Raw genomic sequence first — 19150 nt, 5'->3', positions numbered from 1 at the left:
GATTGAGTTATCTTCGTGGTTATCCCCCTTGGTCATTGCAAGGCAAAAGAATGGCCAATTGAGGGTCTGCATAGACCTTAGGAAGCCTCGACAAAGTCATTTGGGTAGATTCACATCCCCTGCCCCGCATTGATGACATCATCAGCACTTTTGCCGGGGCAATTTTTTTGTCAAAGATTGATCTGGCTTCCGCCTACCATTAGGCTGAGCATGATGAATCTTAACTTCACCTCAAAGCTTTTGTGTCGCCAGTCGGCATATTTTAATTCAGGAGGAACCTTTTGGTTTGGCGTCAGCAGCGTCTGTCCTCAATGTGTGTGCTTGAGAATGTTTTAAAAGGGATTGATGGGGTTATAACATTCCAGGATGATATACTTGTCGCTGGTGAACATATTACCAGTCACGATAGACGCATGCATGCTGTGTTGGAGAGTCTGCAAAAGTTCGGGGTTGTTGGCAACCTTAAAAAATTAGTGTTTGCCAAGAAAAACATTGAGTATTTGGGACACATAATGTCTTAGAAGGGCGTTTAGCAAAGGCCTGGGTTAGTCAAAGCAATCACTAAGGCACCTACTCCCAAAAGTAAAAAACATATGGCGTCGTTCCTAGGAATTCTACTTGAAGTTCATTAAAAATTTTCAGCAAAAGTTATCCATTTAAAAGAACTCTTAAAAAAAACACATTTGAGTGTGGGTATTCGTGCTGGGACGAGTTTCAGGCATTGAAGAACAACATTGTCTCAGCATGTGTCCTAGCACCTTTTGACCCTTTCAAAGAATGTATTATCACAGTAGATGCCAGCAATAACGGCTTAGGTGCCACCATTGCTCATCAGAAGGGTTCATCCGAATTGACTGTTGGTTTTGCATCCAGATATTTGAGCGTAAACAAGAACGTTTATTTTCTGTCATTGAAAAAGAGCTTTTGTATTGTTGTTGGGCAGTAGAATGCTTCAAATGTTTCATTTGGGGGTGAAAGTTCACTTTCAGGACTGACCACAAACCTTTCGTCAGCATTCTTGGGGGTACTGTCATTAAAGATTATACATTAAAAATGTCAATGTGCAGTTCCTAATTGTGAAGGAGTGTTCAGGTCTGTTATAGGGTGCCCTCACACACCATGGAGGACATCATGCTTCATCATTGGGCCGGCTCCTCTTGGGGCCGGCGCCGGACTCTTACACTACCGCAATGCTGGTTCTGGATGTCACAATGTAACCAGTGTTGCTGTTTTTTACCTGGTTGATTGGCCTGGAGTCTGAGACCCTTGTACTCTGACATTGGAGATGACTGGGGTGTGTCAGCAGAGCACTTTGCTGCTCGTACCATAGGGTAGGGTGGCAACTATCTTTTGTCCTACCCTTGCTTCGGTCCCTCGACATCTCTGGTAGTGTAAGAGCAGAGATCACCTTCTCCTTTTTACCAAGGTCCTGATGAATTGCCACCAGACCAGCTGGGGGCTTTTTTAGGCAAGGATCATGTCGACCATTTGCACCAGATAGACACTGCAGGATCATTGTTTCCAGGCAGGGCTCACAGTTTTTTGCTCGGTTAGTGCACAAACAGAATAAAGTTAATGACAAGGGCAGTACTAGACCTATTTTAAACAACACTGCACACTCACCACACTACCTTGCCCACATACCCTCACACTTCATAAAAATAAAATCTCCGCTAAAGAGCCCCTTTGCGGGTGCCCGTCGGGCATTGCAGCGCTGGCCCGACGAGGAGCGGGCCCAGTTATGAAGCATGATATCCTCCAGGGTGTGTGAGGGCAGTCTATAACAGACTTGAATACTCCTTCAGAATTAGGAAATGCATATTGACATTTTTCATATCTTATCTAGGAGTATATGTGCAGGACCTGGTTAAAAAAGCTCCTGGTTTCTTCTATTTAAGAAAATTAAAGATCATACACTAAGGTAGACCAGATTAAGTAAAAAACTTTTGCAGTATAACTTCATTGTAGAATACATCCCAGGTGAGAAGAACACAAGGGCGGACTATCTATCTCGCTGTCCTCTTAGCATCTCTGTTTATCCCGTGAATGTTAAGGAAGATGATGAAAAGTGTTTAATTGCTAGTATTGATCTTTGTCATGATACCTCTTTCACAGATTAGGAGTGGGTTGATGAATCCGCGAAAGATGAGGAACTCGAATGTGTCAGGAAATTTGTTATTGGGGGTTGGCCCAAAAAGAAAGCTTTACCCTATGGTTTGTGGGCTTACTTCAAGGTTGCTGATGAACTTTCCAACGAGAAAATAGGGATTCTGGAACAGGGTGACAAGCCTGTGCCCCCAGTTGGTCTGAGAGATCGTATCATTCTGTGTGGTCACAAAGGCCATTTAGGTCAGACCATCAGCAAGAGGAAGATTAGAGACAGTTATTGGTGGCCTGCCCTGGATGCTGCTATCATAGCCAGCATTCGTTGCATGCTTCATGTGTGCCACCAGCGATAAAAGGTCTAAAAACTGAAGCCGTCCCTCCCCAACCTGTTAGTCTGCCTGGGTGTGTGTGGTCAAAACTAGCTATTGACTTAATCGGCCGTTTCAGTGATTGCCACACAAATTCAAATTCGCCATTGTGGTTTTAGACTACTGTAGCAAATGGTGTGAGGTTACTTTTGTGGAGGAACCCAACACTTCCGCTGTTGTCAAATGTCTCAAGAATCTGTTTTTTTTTAGAATGGTGTCCGAAACAAATTGTCTCCGATAACGAAGTCCAGTTTGTATCGAGGGAAATGAAGGATTTTCTGGTCAGCAATGCCATAAGACACAAACACATTGCTCTGCATGACCCGAGGCCAACGGGCTCATAGAAGAAATTAACCTTGCCCTGGTTGAATGCATACAGTGGGTTCGGCAGAACAATGTGGATTTGTGCCAAGCTGTGGAGAACATGTTGTGGTTGCACAGGTCTTGTCCCAACACTGTTTCTGGTCTGTATCCTTTTGAAATCATGCAGGGGTGTGTGCCTGCCTTTAGGTCATGTCCTTCATCTATGAGGGAGTGTCAAATCAAAAGTGATAAAGTGACCAGATACTTTGTGTAGATAAAATCGTAAGACTCAGATTTGATAAGTTTCAACCCAAAATGAAAAATTAGTTTGATGCAGTGCACAGGGTCCAACCCACTCGGTCAGACTTACTTGTAGGCAATTGGGTATGCATGAAAGATCCTTCTCATGTTGTGAAAAGGAGATCAAAGTTCAAAGCAACTGCGAGAGTGGACGTTGTCACCAGGAATGCTGTCTGTATGGAGTGGGATGAATGGTGATGTCTTTTCTTACATATTCCAGAACTGCACTTGAATGTGTTGTGGGGTTTGAAGTTCTGGTGATGTTCTTCTTGTGTCAGTTGCTGCCGGACGGCGGACACTGTGGCCAATAAACTCAAGACTTAAGCACTGCACGTCTCCTGTCTCTTCATTGTGACCATGGCACCATAAAGGGTCTAGTGAAGAGTATGTGGATACAATATAAAGAAGCATGGAGTGCTAGTATAAGGTGTCTGCAGGAGAAAGCATGGCAGAGTTTGCAATAAGCAGCAGTTGAGAGAAATAGTTAGAATTTGGGGAAAGTGATAAATGCCCCCTTCCTCAAAAATGAAAGTGATCTGACCTTAGACCGACAGGTTGAAGAGGAAGCTTGGGTGGCTCACTTTATGAAAACATTTGGAGTATCTGGTGAGGACGCTGTCCCCCCAAACAGCTTACAGCAGGTTGAATTAAGGGGCAGCTTAGCTTTTGAACTGGCAGAGGTGAGGCGTGGAATGACTCTGTGTAGCTCTGCAAAGGCCCCACGCCCAGATGGGGCTCCCATAGAAATCTTTTTAGAGCACCAAGATCTGTGGGCGCCATTATTGACCAATATATTTAATGTTATAGGGAAGATGGGACCCCCAGAATTTAGGAAAAAAACAATAATAATCCCCGTACATAAAAAAGGAGATAAGGCTTTACCTCTCAATTTAGACCCATCTCATTGATAAACCGTACAGCAAAATTAACGGGCGTCTATTATTAATTAGGCTAGAGGAATGGGCCAGGCAATAGAATGTTTTGATAACAACACAGTATAGCTTTAAAAAAGGGGAAGGGACCATAGTCCAATGTCTTAATTTGAGTCTGATAATCACTAAATACACTGCCGTCAAGAATGGCCAAATATATATGGGCCTTTATGGATCTTTCAGCTGTGTCACACACTCTAAGCTATGGTCTGGTATGGAAGCCTTGGGCATTAACGAGACTATAATAACCTTTATATATCAGGTATATTCACAGGCGTCTGCCTGTGTTTGGTACAAAAGGGATGGGGAATGTACAAGGCCCTTCAAGATTCAGAGGGGCACCAGACAGAGATGCATACTCGCCCTGTTTTAGTTCTCAATTTATACTAATGAGGTGGAGGCCGGACTAATTGGATCTACTTCTAATGTCCCTTATATTAATTCCATTCCCCTGCCAATACTTTTATATGTAGACGATGCTGTGTTAATCCGCAGAACTGGGAAGGCACCGCAGACACTTATTGAGGCATAGACGGGTTTTATGAAAAACGTGGATCTTCGAGTTATTGAAGCAAAACCTTTTGTACTTGTGGCAGAGGGTCACCCAAAGAAACTGCCAGTATTCCACATAAAAACAAAACAGGAGGTAACCCTTAAACCCAGTCGAGACCCGGTGGATATATGTAACAATGCAACAATGTCTCAACTGGTAATCATGTAGTAGACAAATACATAAAGAAAACAAGTAAATTGTAGCGCAAAGGAGAAAAAGGGAGACCACAATATTTAAGAAGAAACAATTAAATTGGTCTGTATTTAAACAGTGTTGGTATATCAGCCCTAAATTACATTGTATGCAAGTGTAACCCAAACATTGGTGTACACAAACATGCTTGTGTAGAGGGTGACAAATAAAATAAAGTGAAGTAACAGCGAAAAACGGTGCAAAAAATTTTTATTTGAGGAATGGTTACAAAACAGTAAATAGATCATTCCTAAAAAGTTTAACTGTTTTTAAGAAACCAAAAGTATGCCCAAGGATGCGTTGAATGGTCGATGGTGTTTCAACCTGTAAGAAAGTCAGGTCATCATCAGGAACTGGTACAGAGAATCGGTCAGTGCTGTATAGAAGAATAAAAGGGGAAAGAATAAGAATGGGGAAAACACGTGAATGGGAAGATGAACATGGAGTTAAACTACTGCTTCTACCTGTAGTGGTGGTAGTGGGTAAAGCTTGTAGACAGGATAAAACAGTCAAGGATTGTGGTTGTTGGTATATGGTCAGATACGCGGGGGAATGAAAGTAATTGCCACGCTGTACAGTGAGGCTGATGGATGGAGCCCAGAGAGGGTCGTTAGGTTCCATCAGCAAGTTTAAAAACAAAAATAAGGAGATGAAGGGTCTAGCAATTAGAGCTTACCATGTCCAAACCAGGGCATGTGCATAAACGGAGGCACATGCGGATGCTGGTAGGCGCCTACGAAGGTTCTGGGGAGGAACCCTGGGGTAGGCGCTGTAAATACCAGAGCAAGGAAGCTGAGCGAAGCAGGACCACAGCTTGGAAGGAAAGGTAGGGGAAAGGGTGGTTAGGTGAGACCACCCGGGATGGGAAATGAGAGATCGGGAATGAAGTGACAGATTCAGACCTTGTTTCGGAAGATCCAACAATTATATTAAAGCTCTGAGAGAGGATCCGACTCGCCTCAGGAGTGAAGCTTGCGTGGGATGAACTGAGGAGAGTGAAGGGGCAGGAGAAAGGTAGAGAAAGGTGAGGGTTAAAAAAAAGAAAAGAAAATCTTTTGATTCATATGGACAAGTGAAGTGTTTTACAAAAACATACTGACTTCATCCACACTAATATATGCATGCTGACCGAAGAAATTCCAAACCTTTTCCATAACAAAAAAGAACTAGATATACAATATTATATACAATGAAAATAATAAGTTTCTATAATGATATACATTTTGTGACAATTAAGGAAAAAAATACAGCTAATGGTCTATTATCTCTAGTCATATATATCGTATCATCATCATTGTGTAGAGGCAAGGAGGGACCGAGTTGGAACCTGATAGAGAAATCTTAGGTGGGTGGAATGTTGCACCAGAACAAGGGTCCCGTTTTTATCACTGAGGCAAATGATGTAGTGAAATGTACATTGGCTCTGGACTTATGTGTCTTAGTATTTTTGAACCATGGAAAGCTGAGACAGATAAAGAGGGGAAGTGACTCAGTGGATGTCGATGGTGGTATTTCATTCCTCCAGTGTGTTCAATCCATGAATAACTGAGTCGCAATGTGCAATCCACCTACATTCACATTTATTCAAAAGCAGTTGTAGGTTGCCACCACGCAAATGCAAAGTGGGTTGATCAATGACCCGCGAAAATTACTCAGTTTCCAAGTGCCTCTTTTCCATGTAATGTGAGACTAAGGAGGCAGTGTTGACTTTACATCTGTTGCGACTCTTGTGTTGTATAATCTGTGCTTGATCATTTGGGTAGTTTGGCCAATCTTTATTAAGCCGCATGGGCAACGGATGGCATAAATTACATTAGTAACGCAGCAGTTAGAAAATTGCTTTAGTTGATAAGTACGGTCCTTGAAGTTGAATTATTTTGTTATGATAGTAAGGGGGCAGACCATTCAATTTGGGCACCTATAGTGTCCAACTATAGGGGGTAGACCCCAATGCCAAGGTAATGGATGTGGTGTTTTTGGTTTCCACAGGCCATGTCATGGCTTGTACCAGTTAGTCAGATAGGTTGTTCCGGAAAAGTGGGGTTGTTGAAAGATGGTATTTGTACAAAGGATATCCCAGTTCCTTTTTATGATTTAGTTGACTTTATTACTTATGGGGCTGTAGGTAAAGACAAACGGGATGCATGTACTCACCCATTTTTCTCTTGGTGATAAAAGAATTTCTCTGTGGCAATACCATGCACGTTTACAGGCACCACGGGTAGCCACAATTTGTAAGTTTCTCAAATATTATTGCCGCCTCACGAAAATAATCCTTTTTCAATTTGCAGTTTCTTCTGATGCGAAGAAACTGACCTTATGGGAGACCATCGTGGAAGCCGCATGGACGGTAGCTTGTATAAAGTAAAAGTGTGTTGCGTTCCGTGGGCTTATGGATTAATGAGGTGCCAAAAAACACCTTTCTCAGCGTGAAGGGTGAGGTCCAAGAAAGGAAGATCATTTGTCCTAGAATCGGTCGTAAATTTAAGCTGGGGCTGGCAGTTGTTGAGCCAATGGATAAAGAAAGGCAGATTATTGGCTGTGTCCTGCCAAAACAAGAGGATGTTGTCGATATATCTCCACCAGAAGCCAACTTGATTGAAGAAAAGGTTTGTATGGGTAAGGATATGTGTAGTTTCCAAATTATGTACGTAGAGAGCTGTAAAATTCAGAGCGAAATAAGCACCCATGGAAAGTGAAGATGCAAACGGGTTTAGGACGATTATCGAGTAGATTCTGAATGATTTGTAAGCACTCGTCATGTGGGATGTTCAAATAGAGCGACTCGATTTCTAAGGCACCCATCAGATCAGTCGCAGCATTAAAAAATGTCTATCTTCAATCAAGTTGATAAGGTCGGTACTGCCTCATATGAAAGTATCGGTAAGGGGTACAATTTCCTTTAAGATGACATCTATGTATTTACCTAGGAGTTCCAGAATAGATCCACAACCTGATACGATCGGGAGACCAGGGGGATCTGTAGCATTTTTGTCAATTTTCAGGAAGAACATAAATGACTGGTGTCCGAGGTTTGGGTGATTGAGATAGATATATTGTCTAAAAGTAAGGCCTGGTTAGTAACCTCTTGTATTTGATTACTGATGTTTTGCAGTAGATCAGAGGAGAGGGCACGATAGTTGACCTCATTGGAAAGTTGTTTCACAATTTCTGCGTCATACTTATCGATATCCATGATTACGATACCTCCACTTTTGTTGGTCGGTTTTATAATGATGTGGGGGTTGTCTCGAAGGCTATTCAGAGCAAGTCTTTCACCCAGGGGAAGATTGTAAGGGACAAGCTCAGATTGGTGTTGTATTTCCATTTTTTCGTGAAGTACAAGCCGTTCAGGTAAGTATTTCAGGGGACATTGAGGCAGTTGGGGGTAGAAAGGTGGAAGGAAAGGGGAAGGGAGATTGGATAAAATTATCCCTTGAAGGTGTATCAGAAAATAATTGTTTTAATCTAGTGCATCTGAAGAAAAGTAGTAAGTATTCCTTAAGATTGAAGAAGCTACTGCTATCAAAGGTACAAAGGAGAGACCCTTATTGAGGAGAGAGATTTCCTCGGATGATAGGGTATGTTTGGAAAGGATAAAAATAGGAAAGGTGTGAGGTTTAGTCTGATGGGACGTATTGGGTGTAATGGTGGGAGAAGAAATCATGGCTGCGTCATGTATCGTTACTGCGGGGGTCCCCATTGGTAAAATTTACAGCAGGTCTGACGTTCGCCCGCATATTGGTACTGATAATCCAGTCTGGTTCTCCTTCTGCCGCATCTGCTGCTCCCTCCTCCTAAAAAAGCAGTAGGTAGGAGTGGAGGTGGTGGAGGTCTATTTTGATTCTTATCTAGGCTGGAGCCCTCCCCAGGGTTTGAGTGTTCAATGGAGGAATCTGAAAAGGTGATAGCTCGATTGTTCCTATATCTAGCCCAGTTCCTAGTTCTAGGTTGCTGGTAAGGAGTGTTGTAGAATTGATCAGGTAAGTAAGGGGAAGTTTTCTCTTTGTTATAGCTCTTGATGTCTTTTTGTATTTTGTTTATTTTCTTATTTTGTTTGATGGTGTTAAAAGTGGCAGTGGTACTGTTGATTTTGTCAAGAAGGTTCTTGGCATCTGTGATAGTGGAATCTTCTAGAATGAGTTTCTCTAATTCAGCAATTTCTTCAAGCTCATTTTGGCTGTGCTGGATGGCAGTATCACTACCTAGGACCATCCAGTCTCTGGAACAGGTTGTCGCCAGGTGACTAAAGCCTGTCTGAAATGTAGGATCTTGTGTAAATATAGCTGCTGTGTTACGGATTTGGAACCCTAGGGGAATCACATCTGATTTTAAGTATTCAGTTAGCATGTGTGCATGGAGATTAGTACGAATCTGTTTTTTCTTGAGGTTTTCAAGTTTGTCTATTAGAACCCGTGAGGTATTGGGTGCTATAGGGAGGGTAGTGGAGGAATGGGAGAGAAGAGAGGAGTCACTCAACATTTGGTTGATGTTGTCATCTGAATAATTAGAGGTTTCCCTGGAGGACATAATGTGCAGTTTAGTTGCATTTAACATGTCAAATAAATTACTTGAGTCTGGAGCAAACTCTTGTAACCCAGCGGTTTCTCAATGTAACATGAAAACAAAACAGGAGGTAACCCTTAAACCCAGTTGAGACCTGGGTGGATATATGCAACAATACAACAATGTCTCAACTGGTAATCCTTGTGTACACAAATACATAAAGAAAACAAGTCAATTGTAGCGCAATGGAGAGAAAGGGTACCTCAGTAATTAAGCAGAAACAAGTGAATTGTTCTGTGTTTAACACCTTGGCTGCTAAGGGTTTTCCCCTCCGGTGCGGACTTTGACTCTTTCCCATTGTTCACAGCTCAACCGTGCCTCATGACGAGCTGAGCTCGTCATGAGCATGGAAGGGGTTAAGCAGTTGTAGGTGTATCACCACTAAAATATATTGTATGCAAGTGTAGCCCAAACATTGATGTACACAAATGTGCTCCTGTAGAAGGTGAACAGCGCAAGTGACACATTAAATAAAGTGAAGTAACAGCCACACACGAAGACACACGAAGGCTGGAGGTGGTGCACACATTATCTTATCTAAGGATTCTCTTTTATGAAAAGCACATTTGGAATCACATTGTAGCTAACAGAGTCCTGTGTTAGAAAAAAGCATAACAGCCATTTTTCACTTTATTAAGAACTCAGGACCAAACCCATCCTGGAAATAGAAAAAAGTATGTCAGACTAAAGCTATCTCCATTGCCATCTGTGGGGCAGGAGTTTGGGGAATGGCGGAAATAGGCTCATTGCAGGACATAGAGGATGGTATTTATAAAAGATTGTTAGCTCTCCCTCGTAGTTCCCCTAATTTTAATTGCCATGCTGAACTTGTCGTCCCATTTCTTTTTGATATCGTTCCTTTAGCACCCATCTTACCGAGGAGTCAATTTAGAGAAGGGAGAAGGTCAACCTGAACCACAGCATTTTGAGGTATTGCTTAGACCTGGACTTTGCAAATAAAATCAGGTGGTTGCAATATGTAAAATGTTCATTGAGGTCTTTTGGGCTTACTGGAAATTTACGAGAAACCACACTGCTGTACATTAATTTCCAAGCTCTAGAAGTAAGGACATTTTCTTATTCAATGCTGCAAGAGAGAGAGAGAAGGGAGGCCAATTGTATGACATCTTCTGTGAAGCAATATCAAATGTCCCTTCAGACAGGATATGCACTGATACCTAGCTACAGTGCCGAACTTCCAGCATCGGTTCATTTTAGTGAGGTTTCGCCTAAACTATTTACTGCTGATTTTGGGCTATCTCAGTAATGTTTATTCTGTAGGAGATTTGTCTTCATGCTGCTGTGATGGGACATCACCTCAAAGAGACTTACATATTTTATTTTTCGGTATATTGTATAATGTGCAAAGAAAAATATTTCTTTTGCCACACTTGCTCACATATAATTTTAGGCAATGCCGGGCAGCGTTATTTTTTATTCATAGGCTTGTTGATCCCTTTGTATGCCACTCTCTGGTGTCATTTCTATGGTCCTCCTGGAAGAGCAGGAGATCTAAAACTGACAGTAATTTTACATAATATAGCCATGTTCAATGTACTATTTTTATTATCAATTTTATAGAAATGGATTGATGTTTTTTAACATGTCTTTTTTATGCTGGATGGTTTTTAATGTAATAATTTATCATATTGTATTTTGTAACAAATCTATTAGCCTTGCTTTACTGTTTTATTATATAATGTTTAATGTTGCATATATTCTATGTGCTTTATATGCTATAAAAATATAGCGAAACAAAAAACTTTGACTGGCTAACTGACTGATTGCCTTTACTGCTCTGTTATCAGTAGCGTGCTTGTGTGTATAGTTTTTTCCTTTGTCATTAGTTCATTTGTTCTGTGCTTAAGAGCATTCCCACAGCTATGAGATGAATGTCAATGTACTTCTTTTTTCACCCAAAAGAGAACGCCCTTTAGCACTTTTCTTTCTCATGCAAAGTGTGCTGGAATTGCTCATGAGATTTGCATGTTTTTTTTCAGGGCGTCTACAACCAGGAGACCAGATCCTCGAAGTAAATGGAGATAGCCTGCTGGGAGCCACCAATGAGCAGTACGTCACAAGGAGGCAATGCGTTGGATTTCGTTTTTAGCAATGATTGTTAGCAAATAACCAGTTAACAGAGAAATGTGTCTAGAAAGAGACTGCTGAGCTATAGCAATGTACAATGCAGGAAGAGAGTCGCCAGAAAATTAAAATACCCCACATTTTCAGTCACATCGCTAATGGCACCAGCACAAAGCGAGTGAACTAAGTGAGCTCAACCCTCCTTAAATGGTTCCCTTCATCCTTTGAACCTTTTGTCTATTCATCCATCTTTTCTCTCAGCCTCCTGTCTATCCATCTATCATTTCTCTCTTTCATGTATTCCTCACCCATCTGTATTTCTGTTCACCTTTCCATCCATCATCTATTCTAACCTATCTAGACATCATCCATCCACCCAATCCAGCCACATATCGATATATTCATCTTTCAGACAGGCATCCATTACCCCTTTTATTTATTTTTTTGCGGGTTTATATCGCGCTCGAATCTACTCCCGAAGGAGTATCTCTGCGCCCTACAGAACACCACAAGCACAATCAGGGGGTACACTTACAAAGAGTTAGTTTTGAAACAAGAAGGTTTTAAGCTGTTTCCTGAACAACAGATGCTCCGAGCATTGCCTGAGAGCTAAGGGGAGTTTATTCCATAATGTGGGCCCGGCCACCGACAGAGCTTTGCTACCGTGTCCGGCCTTCTTTGCACGGGCCACACACAATAGAAGCTGATTACTGGACCTGAGGGAGCGAGCAGCAGTATAAGGTACAAATCTGTCTATCGAATAAGAAGGACCTAGTCCATTTAGACTTTTGTGAATTAGACAACACGTCTTAAACTTAATCCTTTGGCAAACCGATAGCCAATGTAGTTAGTCCAAAAGAGGTTTGGACGTGGATCTAGGGGCAGCGTTCAAAACCAACCGGGCAGCAGTATTCTGCACCACTTGGAGTTTAGCTAATACTCCCTCATTCGCCGATAACAGTAGCCCATTGCAGTAGTCAATGCAGCTAAGGACTAGAGCCTGTTCCAATGTTTTCCTGGTGGAATCAGGAAGCAGGGGAAACACTTTACGTAAGAGTCCTATCACGTGGAAGTATAAGCCCACAGTGCGGTTGCCATGCTGCTTCAGCGAGAGCTCCTGATCCAGACGTACTCCCAGGTTCTTCACGACCTGTTTAGGGTCGAGGACTGGCCCAAGATCTTGTGGCCACCAGTCCGGGATCCATAGGATTTTGGCCTCCCCAAGGAGCATGACTTCGGTCTTCCCTACATTACACTGTAGGCAATTTGATGACATCCACTGGGCCACAGCCTTCATGCCTTGTGCGAAGGCGGTTTTAACCTCAGCGGTTAGAGACTTAAAGGGGAAAAGGAGCTGGGTGTCATCCGCGTATGACATTGGGATGAAACTGAAAGCTCTCATGATTCTTGCTAGGGGGGCCACATAGATGTTAAAAAGAGTTGGGCTCAAACAAGAGCCCTGTAGCACCCCCTTAGTGATCTCTACCTCCACCGAGCGGAACGCACCCATGGTGACACATTGGGTGTGGTTGGCTAAAAAGCTCCTTAACCAGGCCAGTGCCTTTTTCTCAAGAACAATGTTTGCGAGTCGTCCAATCAAGATGTTATGGGACACAGTATCGAACGCTGCCGATAGGTCTAACAGTATCAGGATAACGGAATAACCCTTGTCCTGATACATATGCAGATCGTCCGTGACTGACAGTAGTGCTGATTCTGTACTGTGCTTCGGCCTAAAGCCGGATTGGGAAAAATCCAGACCATCTACTTGGTCGATAAAATTTGATAGATGTTGGTTCACATGTTTTTCTGTGAGTTTACCCAGAAAAGGAAGCAGAGATATCGGTCTAAGATTGGACAGATCCGTCCATGGGATTGTAGAGTTTTTCCGAATAGGTCTTACCAGAGCCTTTTTCCACCCCTAGGGACCTCGCTTTCAGCCAATGAAAGATTCACAAGTCGCTGGATCCCAGGATCCAACGCACTGCCAACCACAGGCATTATTCTGGCTGGGATTGTGTCCGATGGACAGCCGCTCTTGATCTGATTTATAAAAGATTCTACCTCTTCTAGAGAAATAGAGGGAAATGCAGCAAGGGTATGAGTAGCAGAGCAGAATTCTTCCACGACTTGTGGTCGAGTTGCATCTCTACTAAAAGACAAATCAGAGCTGATGATTTTTTCATATATCCTATCTACTTTAGTAGTAAAGAACTGAGAGATTTCATCACACAATTGCTGTGATGCTAGCTCAGAGCTCTCGCAAGACCCTTGGAGCATTACCAGCAGCTGCGAGTTGAGACGCAATGTAATTCTTGCGCGTCGCTCGAATTGCTTTATGATATATAGTGAGGGCCTTCCAATACCGGTTCTTGTCGTCATCCAAATGGGAAGATCTCCATGTCTTTTCAAATTTTCTGGTGACTTGTTTCAAGGACCTTAAGTGTTCCGAGAACCATACTTCCTGCTTGTGTGCCGGACGTGGTTTGAACACTTTTAAGGGGGCAATAATATCTACTACAGTAGTGATTGCTCCTTCAAATTTAGTCAGAGCCACCTCAATGCCCTCCATAGGAGTAATGGTGGGTTCAACAAACCTCTCATTGAAATTTTCACAAGTCATTTTATGCCATTGTCTCCTTTTAATAGGCAGAGCCACTGGACATGAGGGTGATATGCAAATATTAGGGATATAGAATTCCACAATAAAATGATCAGTCCAGTTAACCTGAGTCGGAGGTAGGCAGGTAATCATGGGGGAGTTGGACAAAATTAGGTCCAAGGTATGTCCTGCCTGATGCGTTGGACCACTATTCGCCTCTCTTAGGCCCAGTAAAGACAGACCGGTCAATAAAGACTGCACCTCTTTACACTCCTTTAGTTCACTGTGAACATTGAAATCCCCAAGAAGCTGGAAGTCACTGTCTGCATTGACATACGGGGCCAGCGCCTCCACTAGCGAGATGGAAAAATTGGCCCATGGCCCCGGAGGGCGATATACCAACGCCCCTTTCCGGCTGACCTTGGATGAGATGTCAATTTTAAAGATCAGTAGTTCCATTTCTGGGGTACAATATTCGTCTAAAACAGAAATGTCTATTTCCTGTTTATGAACAATAGCTATCCCTCCCCCTATCTTGATGGGGCGATCTAGTCTAACTATTTTATAGCCATTCGGGATGCCCAAGGTGATGACAGGGACCGAGTGGGGTTTCATCCATGTTTCTGTTAGAAAACATAGGTCCGGTTCTACAGATGATATTAGTTCCCATACCTCAGTAAAGTGCTTTTGCAACGATCGAATATTGCAAAGCAAATTCTTACAAACCAGTAGCATATTAACTCCCACCCCGCTTGTTGATACCTGATGAAAATCAGCAATATCATCAGATTGGACCAGGAACTGAGTCTGACAATGGCGGCAGGAGAAAGGGACCTCCGGATAAGAGCCCGCCACCCTTGTGCAGCCCAACTGGAGAGGAGTTCGCAAGCCTAAGAGTACTTGTGGGGAGTAACTCACCGTATAATGGAATTACAACCTTGGTCAGCAGATGTAAGTGCCATGGGCCCTGGTCCCATCCGGTCGCAGACGGGAGCAGACGGGCTTCTCTTTGGCTTGTCTTAGGCACGTCCTTAGGCGCTCCCCTGCGCACGACTGCTGCGCCCACAGAGTGACGAGGGGGCTAAATAACCCTTCCTGTTGGAGAGCTAGAGCGCTAACTGCTCGTGTCAGCGGAAGTGTCTGGCTCTTCCTGTCCCGCCCTCCGCTCAACGGTACTAGCTACCGAGTCAGACAAGGGCGGGCAAGCTGGAAGATCGAGCGCAGACTTCCCAGAGTTCGAATAAGCCCCAGATGCCCCTAGTAGCCCCGGGAATGAGCGTGAATAAACAATGAAGTAAGTGACTTTAAAATTAGCAATCAATTTTAAAATTCAGCAGATATTAAAATTTCAGGTTACAACAACCAAAACACTTCAGTGCAAAGTCTTGCGCTCTAAATGTGCTTACTGGCGCCAAGCGGGTCGGGGGACACTCTGCCACCGTCCTCCCTTACCGCGATCAGCCGGCAGCTCCTCATTGCCTAAATAGCCCTTCCTGTTGGAGAGCTAGAGGGCTAACCGCTTGTGTCAGCGGAAGTGTCCGGCTCTTCCTGTCCCGCCCTCCGCTCAACGGTACTAGCTACCGAGTTGGATCGGTGCGGGCACCTATGTGTCCACCTATCCCTCCACTCCTTCATGAACCATCCTTTTACCAATCCATATTTTCATCCTTATGCCCTTTCTATCATTTCACCCTTGCATCCTTCCTTTCATTTGTTCTTCCATTCACCCTTCCTTCCTTTCAGTCTTCCTTCCCTTGACACTTCCTTCTGCTCACCATTTGTTTCATGCACCCTTCCTTACTCTTTCATTCTTTCTTTCTCCATTTTTCTCTCATAGATTACATTCTTACCATTTCTTTCTTAACTTTCTGTCTCATATGGTTCTTTCTTCTCTCCCACCATTGCTTTTTCTTTGAACTCTGTCTCTCTCTGTCTTTTTCACCATTTTCATAATTTCTCCTTCTCTGTAATATAGTGAACAGTAGACCAAGTGTCAGAAAGGAATAAAAACACAGGATGGCCTTGTTTTTCTTACTTTCCGTGCCATAGTATTCCCTTAAGTGCCATTTATGAGCCTTTTGTCTACAGCCCTGCAGATAGAAGAGGCCCATAAACGGTAACCAGTTTTTTTGTGAGACCCAGTGTAAGTGACTCATTAATGTGTGTCAGTGTCCAGGTGTCAGCCACTCTGCGGCATGGCCCTGAAGACCGTAACTTCCCCCTAGTGCTCAGTGCCAGTAACATTCCACTCATGGATGCAGCCTCAGTGACTTCACCTCTTTGACACAGTCAGTGACTTCATCTTTAGTGCACCACATTTGATGACTTCTAGCCAGTGCCCCGGTAACAGTGAGTGCAGGCAGTACCCTAGCTTCAGTGACTCCACCCAATGCCTCAGTGACTGTAACTTCCTATCAGTGTCATACTGTCAGGGACTCAACAACAGTGTACCTGTGTCAAAACCTCAAAGTCGATGCCCCACTTTCAATAACTAAACCTCAGCAATGGCAGAGTTAGTGAGTCAGAAGTGATTGCCCAGTAACAGTTACATACCTGCTTGTTTTCTCCATCTCCACAGGGCTGTGGATATCCTGCGAGCTGCCTCTGCCACCAGTCACATGCGCCTTCTCATTGCTCGGGACGATGATGCCAGGTGAGAGTGCTTACGCCTTTAATGGGTTGGGCACTGGGGGGTGAGCATCTGTATAGGGCTGGTGTTGTATCCCTTGAACTAACTGTCGGAATTGGAATGCCTAGCGATGTTATGTTCTGTCTCAATGGTGCAGCTGTTGTCCCATCGCGAATCCTGCTTGATGACTCGACCGCACTACGGCTTCACCGGAGTGCTTCTAACTTCTTGGGTTTACCCTTGTACTTCGAATTTTAATAAACTTCTCTTCAACTAACTCCACGCTTCATACTAATGTTGTTAGAAATACAACTTTATTTTGGTGACGAGGATGGCTAAAAAAGGTGCAACATTGTAGGATGGGGTAACCTAGATAAAATGGACATCATGCTCAGACCAGGAAGTGATACTCCCATGATTTTAGGAGATATGCCCTTTTCTTCAGTTGATGTTTGTACAAATAGTAATTCACATGAATTGGATGCACTTCTTAATAAGTACAAAGAAGTTTTTGCTGACCTGTTAAGCATAAAGTTAGGATTTAAGCACTTAGTGATAGGAAGGATTTAAAAGATCTTTTGGATTGTTTGTGCAAGTACAACATTATCAAACCTACTGATTCTTCGGATTGGGTATTGGCTGTTGTTTTAGCACAAAAAAAATAGTAGAAATTTTTGTCTGTGTGCAGACTTACCCTCATTTAACAGAAATATCCTTGTGGACTGTCATCCTTTGCCACTTATTCAAGAAATGGTAAAGGCAATCGGAAGGGTTACTCATTGTTTGCTAATTGACCTTAAGTCAGCGTATCACCAGGTTGCTCTGTCAGATAGGTCACAAGATTTAACAACATTTGTCACTCCCTTTGGCGCTTTCAAGTAGATGAGGCTGCCTTTTGGATTAGCTTCCACAGCTAGCGTATTTCAGTAACTGATGGATGTATTATTTGGAAGCTTCAAAGGGGTGCAAGCCATTCAAGATGACATCTTGATTTTCGAAAATGGTATTGACGAAGATATCACTACTTTGGGACAGGTTTAAAAATTTTACATGATAAAGGTATGACAGTATCTAAAGAAAAATTTAGTTTTCTTGTGAAAGAATTAGAGTGCTTGGGTAATTCCATTACCTGTGAAGGTATCAAACCAAAGAAAAACGTAATTGATGCTATTGTCAATGCTCCAGCACCCGTGGAAAAGGATTCTCTGAGGTCTTTTTTGGGACTCAGTGAAAATTATGCACATTTTGTGCATGCTTATGCTCTATGTGTTGAGCCCCTGAGATGTTTAACCTGTAAAAGTGAAACATTTATTTGAAAGCAATGTCATGAAGATGCTTTCATTAATGTTAAGGACATGATCAAAAATGCGCCCGCTTTGCAACCTTTTCAGGTGGTTTAAAATGTACGGTCACTGTGGATGCAAGTTCTGTTTGGCTAGGAGCTGTTCTTACTCAGTCACAGAAAGGGAAAGAATGTACCATTGCTTTTAATTCACAAACTTTGAGTAAAGCTGAATCTAATTACAGCACGGTTGAAAGGGAAGCCCTTGCTTCTACAAGGGCGGTCAAGAAATTCAAGATTTATCTGTAGGGTAATTCTTTTGATTTTTTGACGGATCACACGCCTTTAGTTTTCTTAATAAGTGGAAATGGTACAGCTTTGGCTTCTTTTAGAATAGACACGCTCATCTCAAAAATGCAAGAATATAATTTCGAGATTAAAAACATATATTTGGTGGAGCAAACTTTAGAGCAGATTGTTCTTCTCGCTTACCTCTAAAAGAGAGCACAGATGATACTGAGTATTCTGATGATGAATGTGTTGTTTCACCAATTGATGCATCAGAGTGCACTGTTGGAGTAATTTCTGGGAAATATTGGGTTCAACATTATGATACGGATGAAGATCTCAACAAGGTCATAAGATACATTACCAATGGTTGGCCACCAGTTAGAAACTTAGAAAAGTGTTTGGTACCTTTTCAGCAGGTTTCTTCTGAATTAAGTGTTGAGAATAATGTAATCACTAGACATGGTTTGTTTGTTCCACCATTTAAATTAATTGAACCTTTGATCAAAGCTGCTCATGTTGGTCATCCAGGTATGTCTGGCACTGAGAAATTGCTACGTAAGTTTTTTTGTTGGCCTGGTGTTGACGCTTGTGTTGAGCAATATATCAATAGATGCCCTGAGTTCTTATTATCTGATAAGCATTGGAAAACTAGCAAAGTTCCAACCTGTGTTAATAAGTTACCTAATGAACCTTGGGAAAAATTAGCTATAGATTTTTTAGGACCTTATAATGTTCTTTGCTTTTTTTAATTTTTTTTATTTTATTGAGACCAGACATTAAACAACACAAATTCCTACAGCAGAATATTTATAATGTTCTTTGCAATGAAATGAAATATCTTATTGTTCTCACTGACTACCACTCTAAATGGGTTACGTCTGATTTTGTTTCTTTTCCTACTACTGATTCTGTTATTGAATTCTTGGAAGAAAAGAAATTGC

The 19150-nt window shown here is 42.5% G+C and overlaps 1 protein-coding gene across 1 annotated transcript in view; it reads left to right on the top strand.

Moving 5' to 3' along the window:
* The window catches only part of LOC147685416 (syntaxin-binding protein 4-like), a 1262048-nt gene that overhangs the window by 229290 nt on the left and 1013608 nt on the right, over nucleotides 1-19150 (top strand). Inside the window, exons 4-5 of the mRNA XM_086939784.1 lie at nucleotides 11321-11390; nucleotides 16586-16660. Of these exons, the coding sequence (XP_086795910.1) occupies nucleotides 11321-11390; nucleotides 16586-16660 (145 nt within the window). The remainder of the gene's footprint in view (nucleotides 1-11320; nucleotides 11391-16585; nucleotides 16661-19150) is intronic.

Source organism: Lissotriton vulgaris, chromosome 10 (genome assembly GCF_964263255.1).
Source record: "Lissotriton vulgaris chromosome 10, aLisVul1.2, whole genome shotgun sequence".
Lineage (NCBI taxonomy): Eukaryota > Metazoa > Chordata > Amphibia > Caudata > Salamandridae > Lissotriton > Lissotriton vulgaris.
The sequence above is the reverse complement of the archived record's forward strand: the minus strand, read 5'-3'. Positions and strand labels throughout refer to the sequence as shown.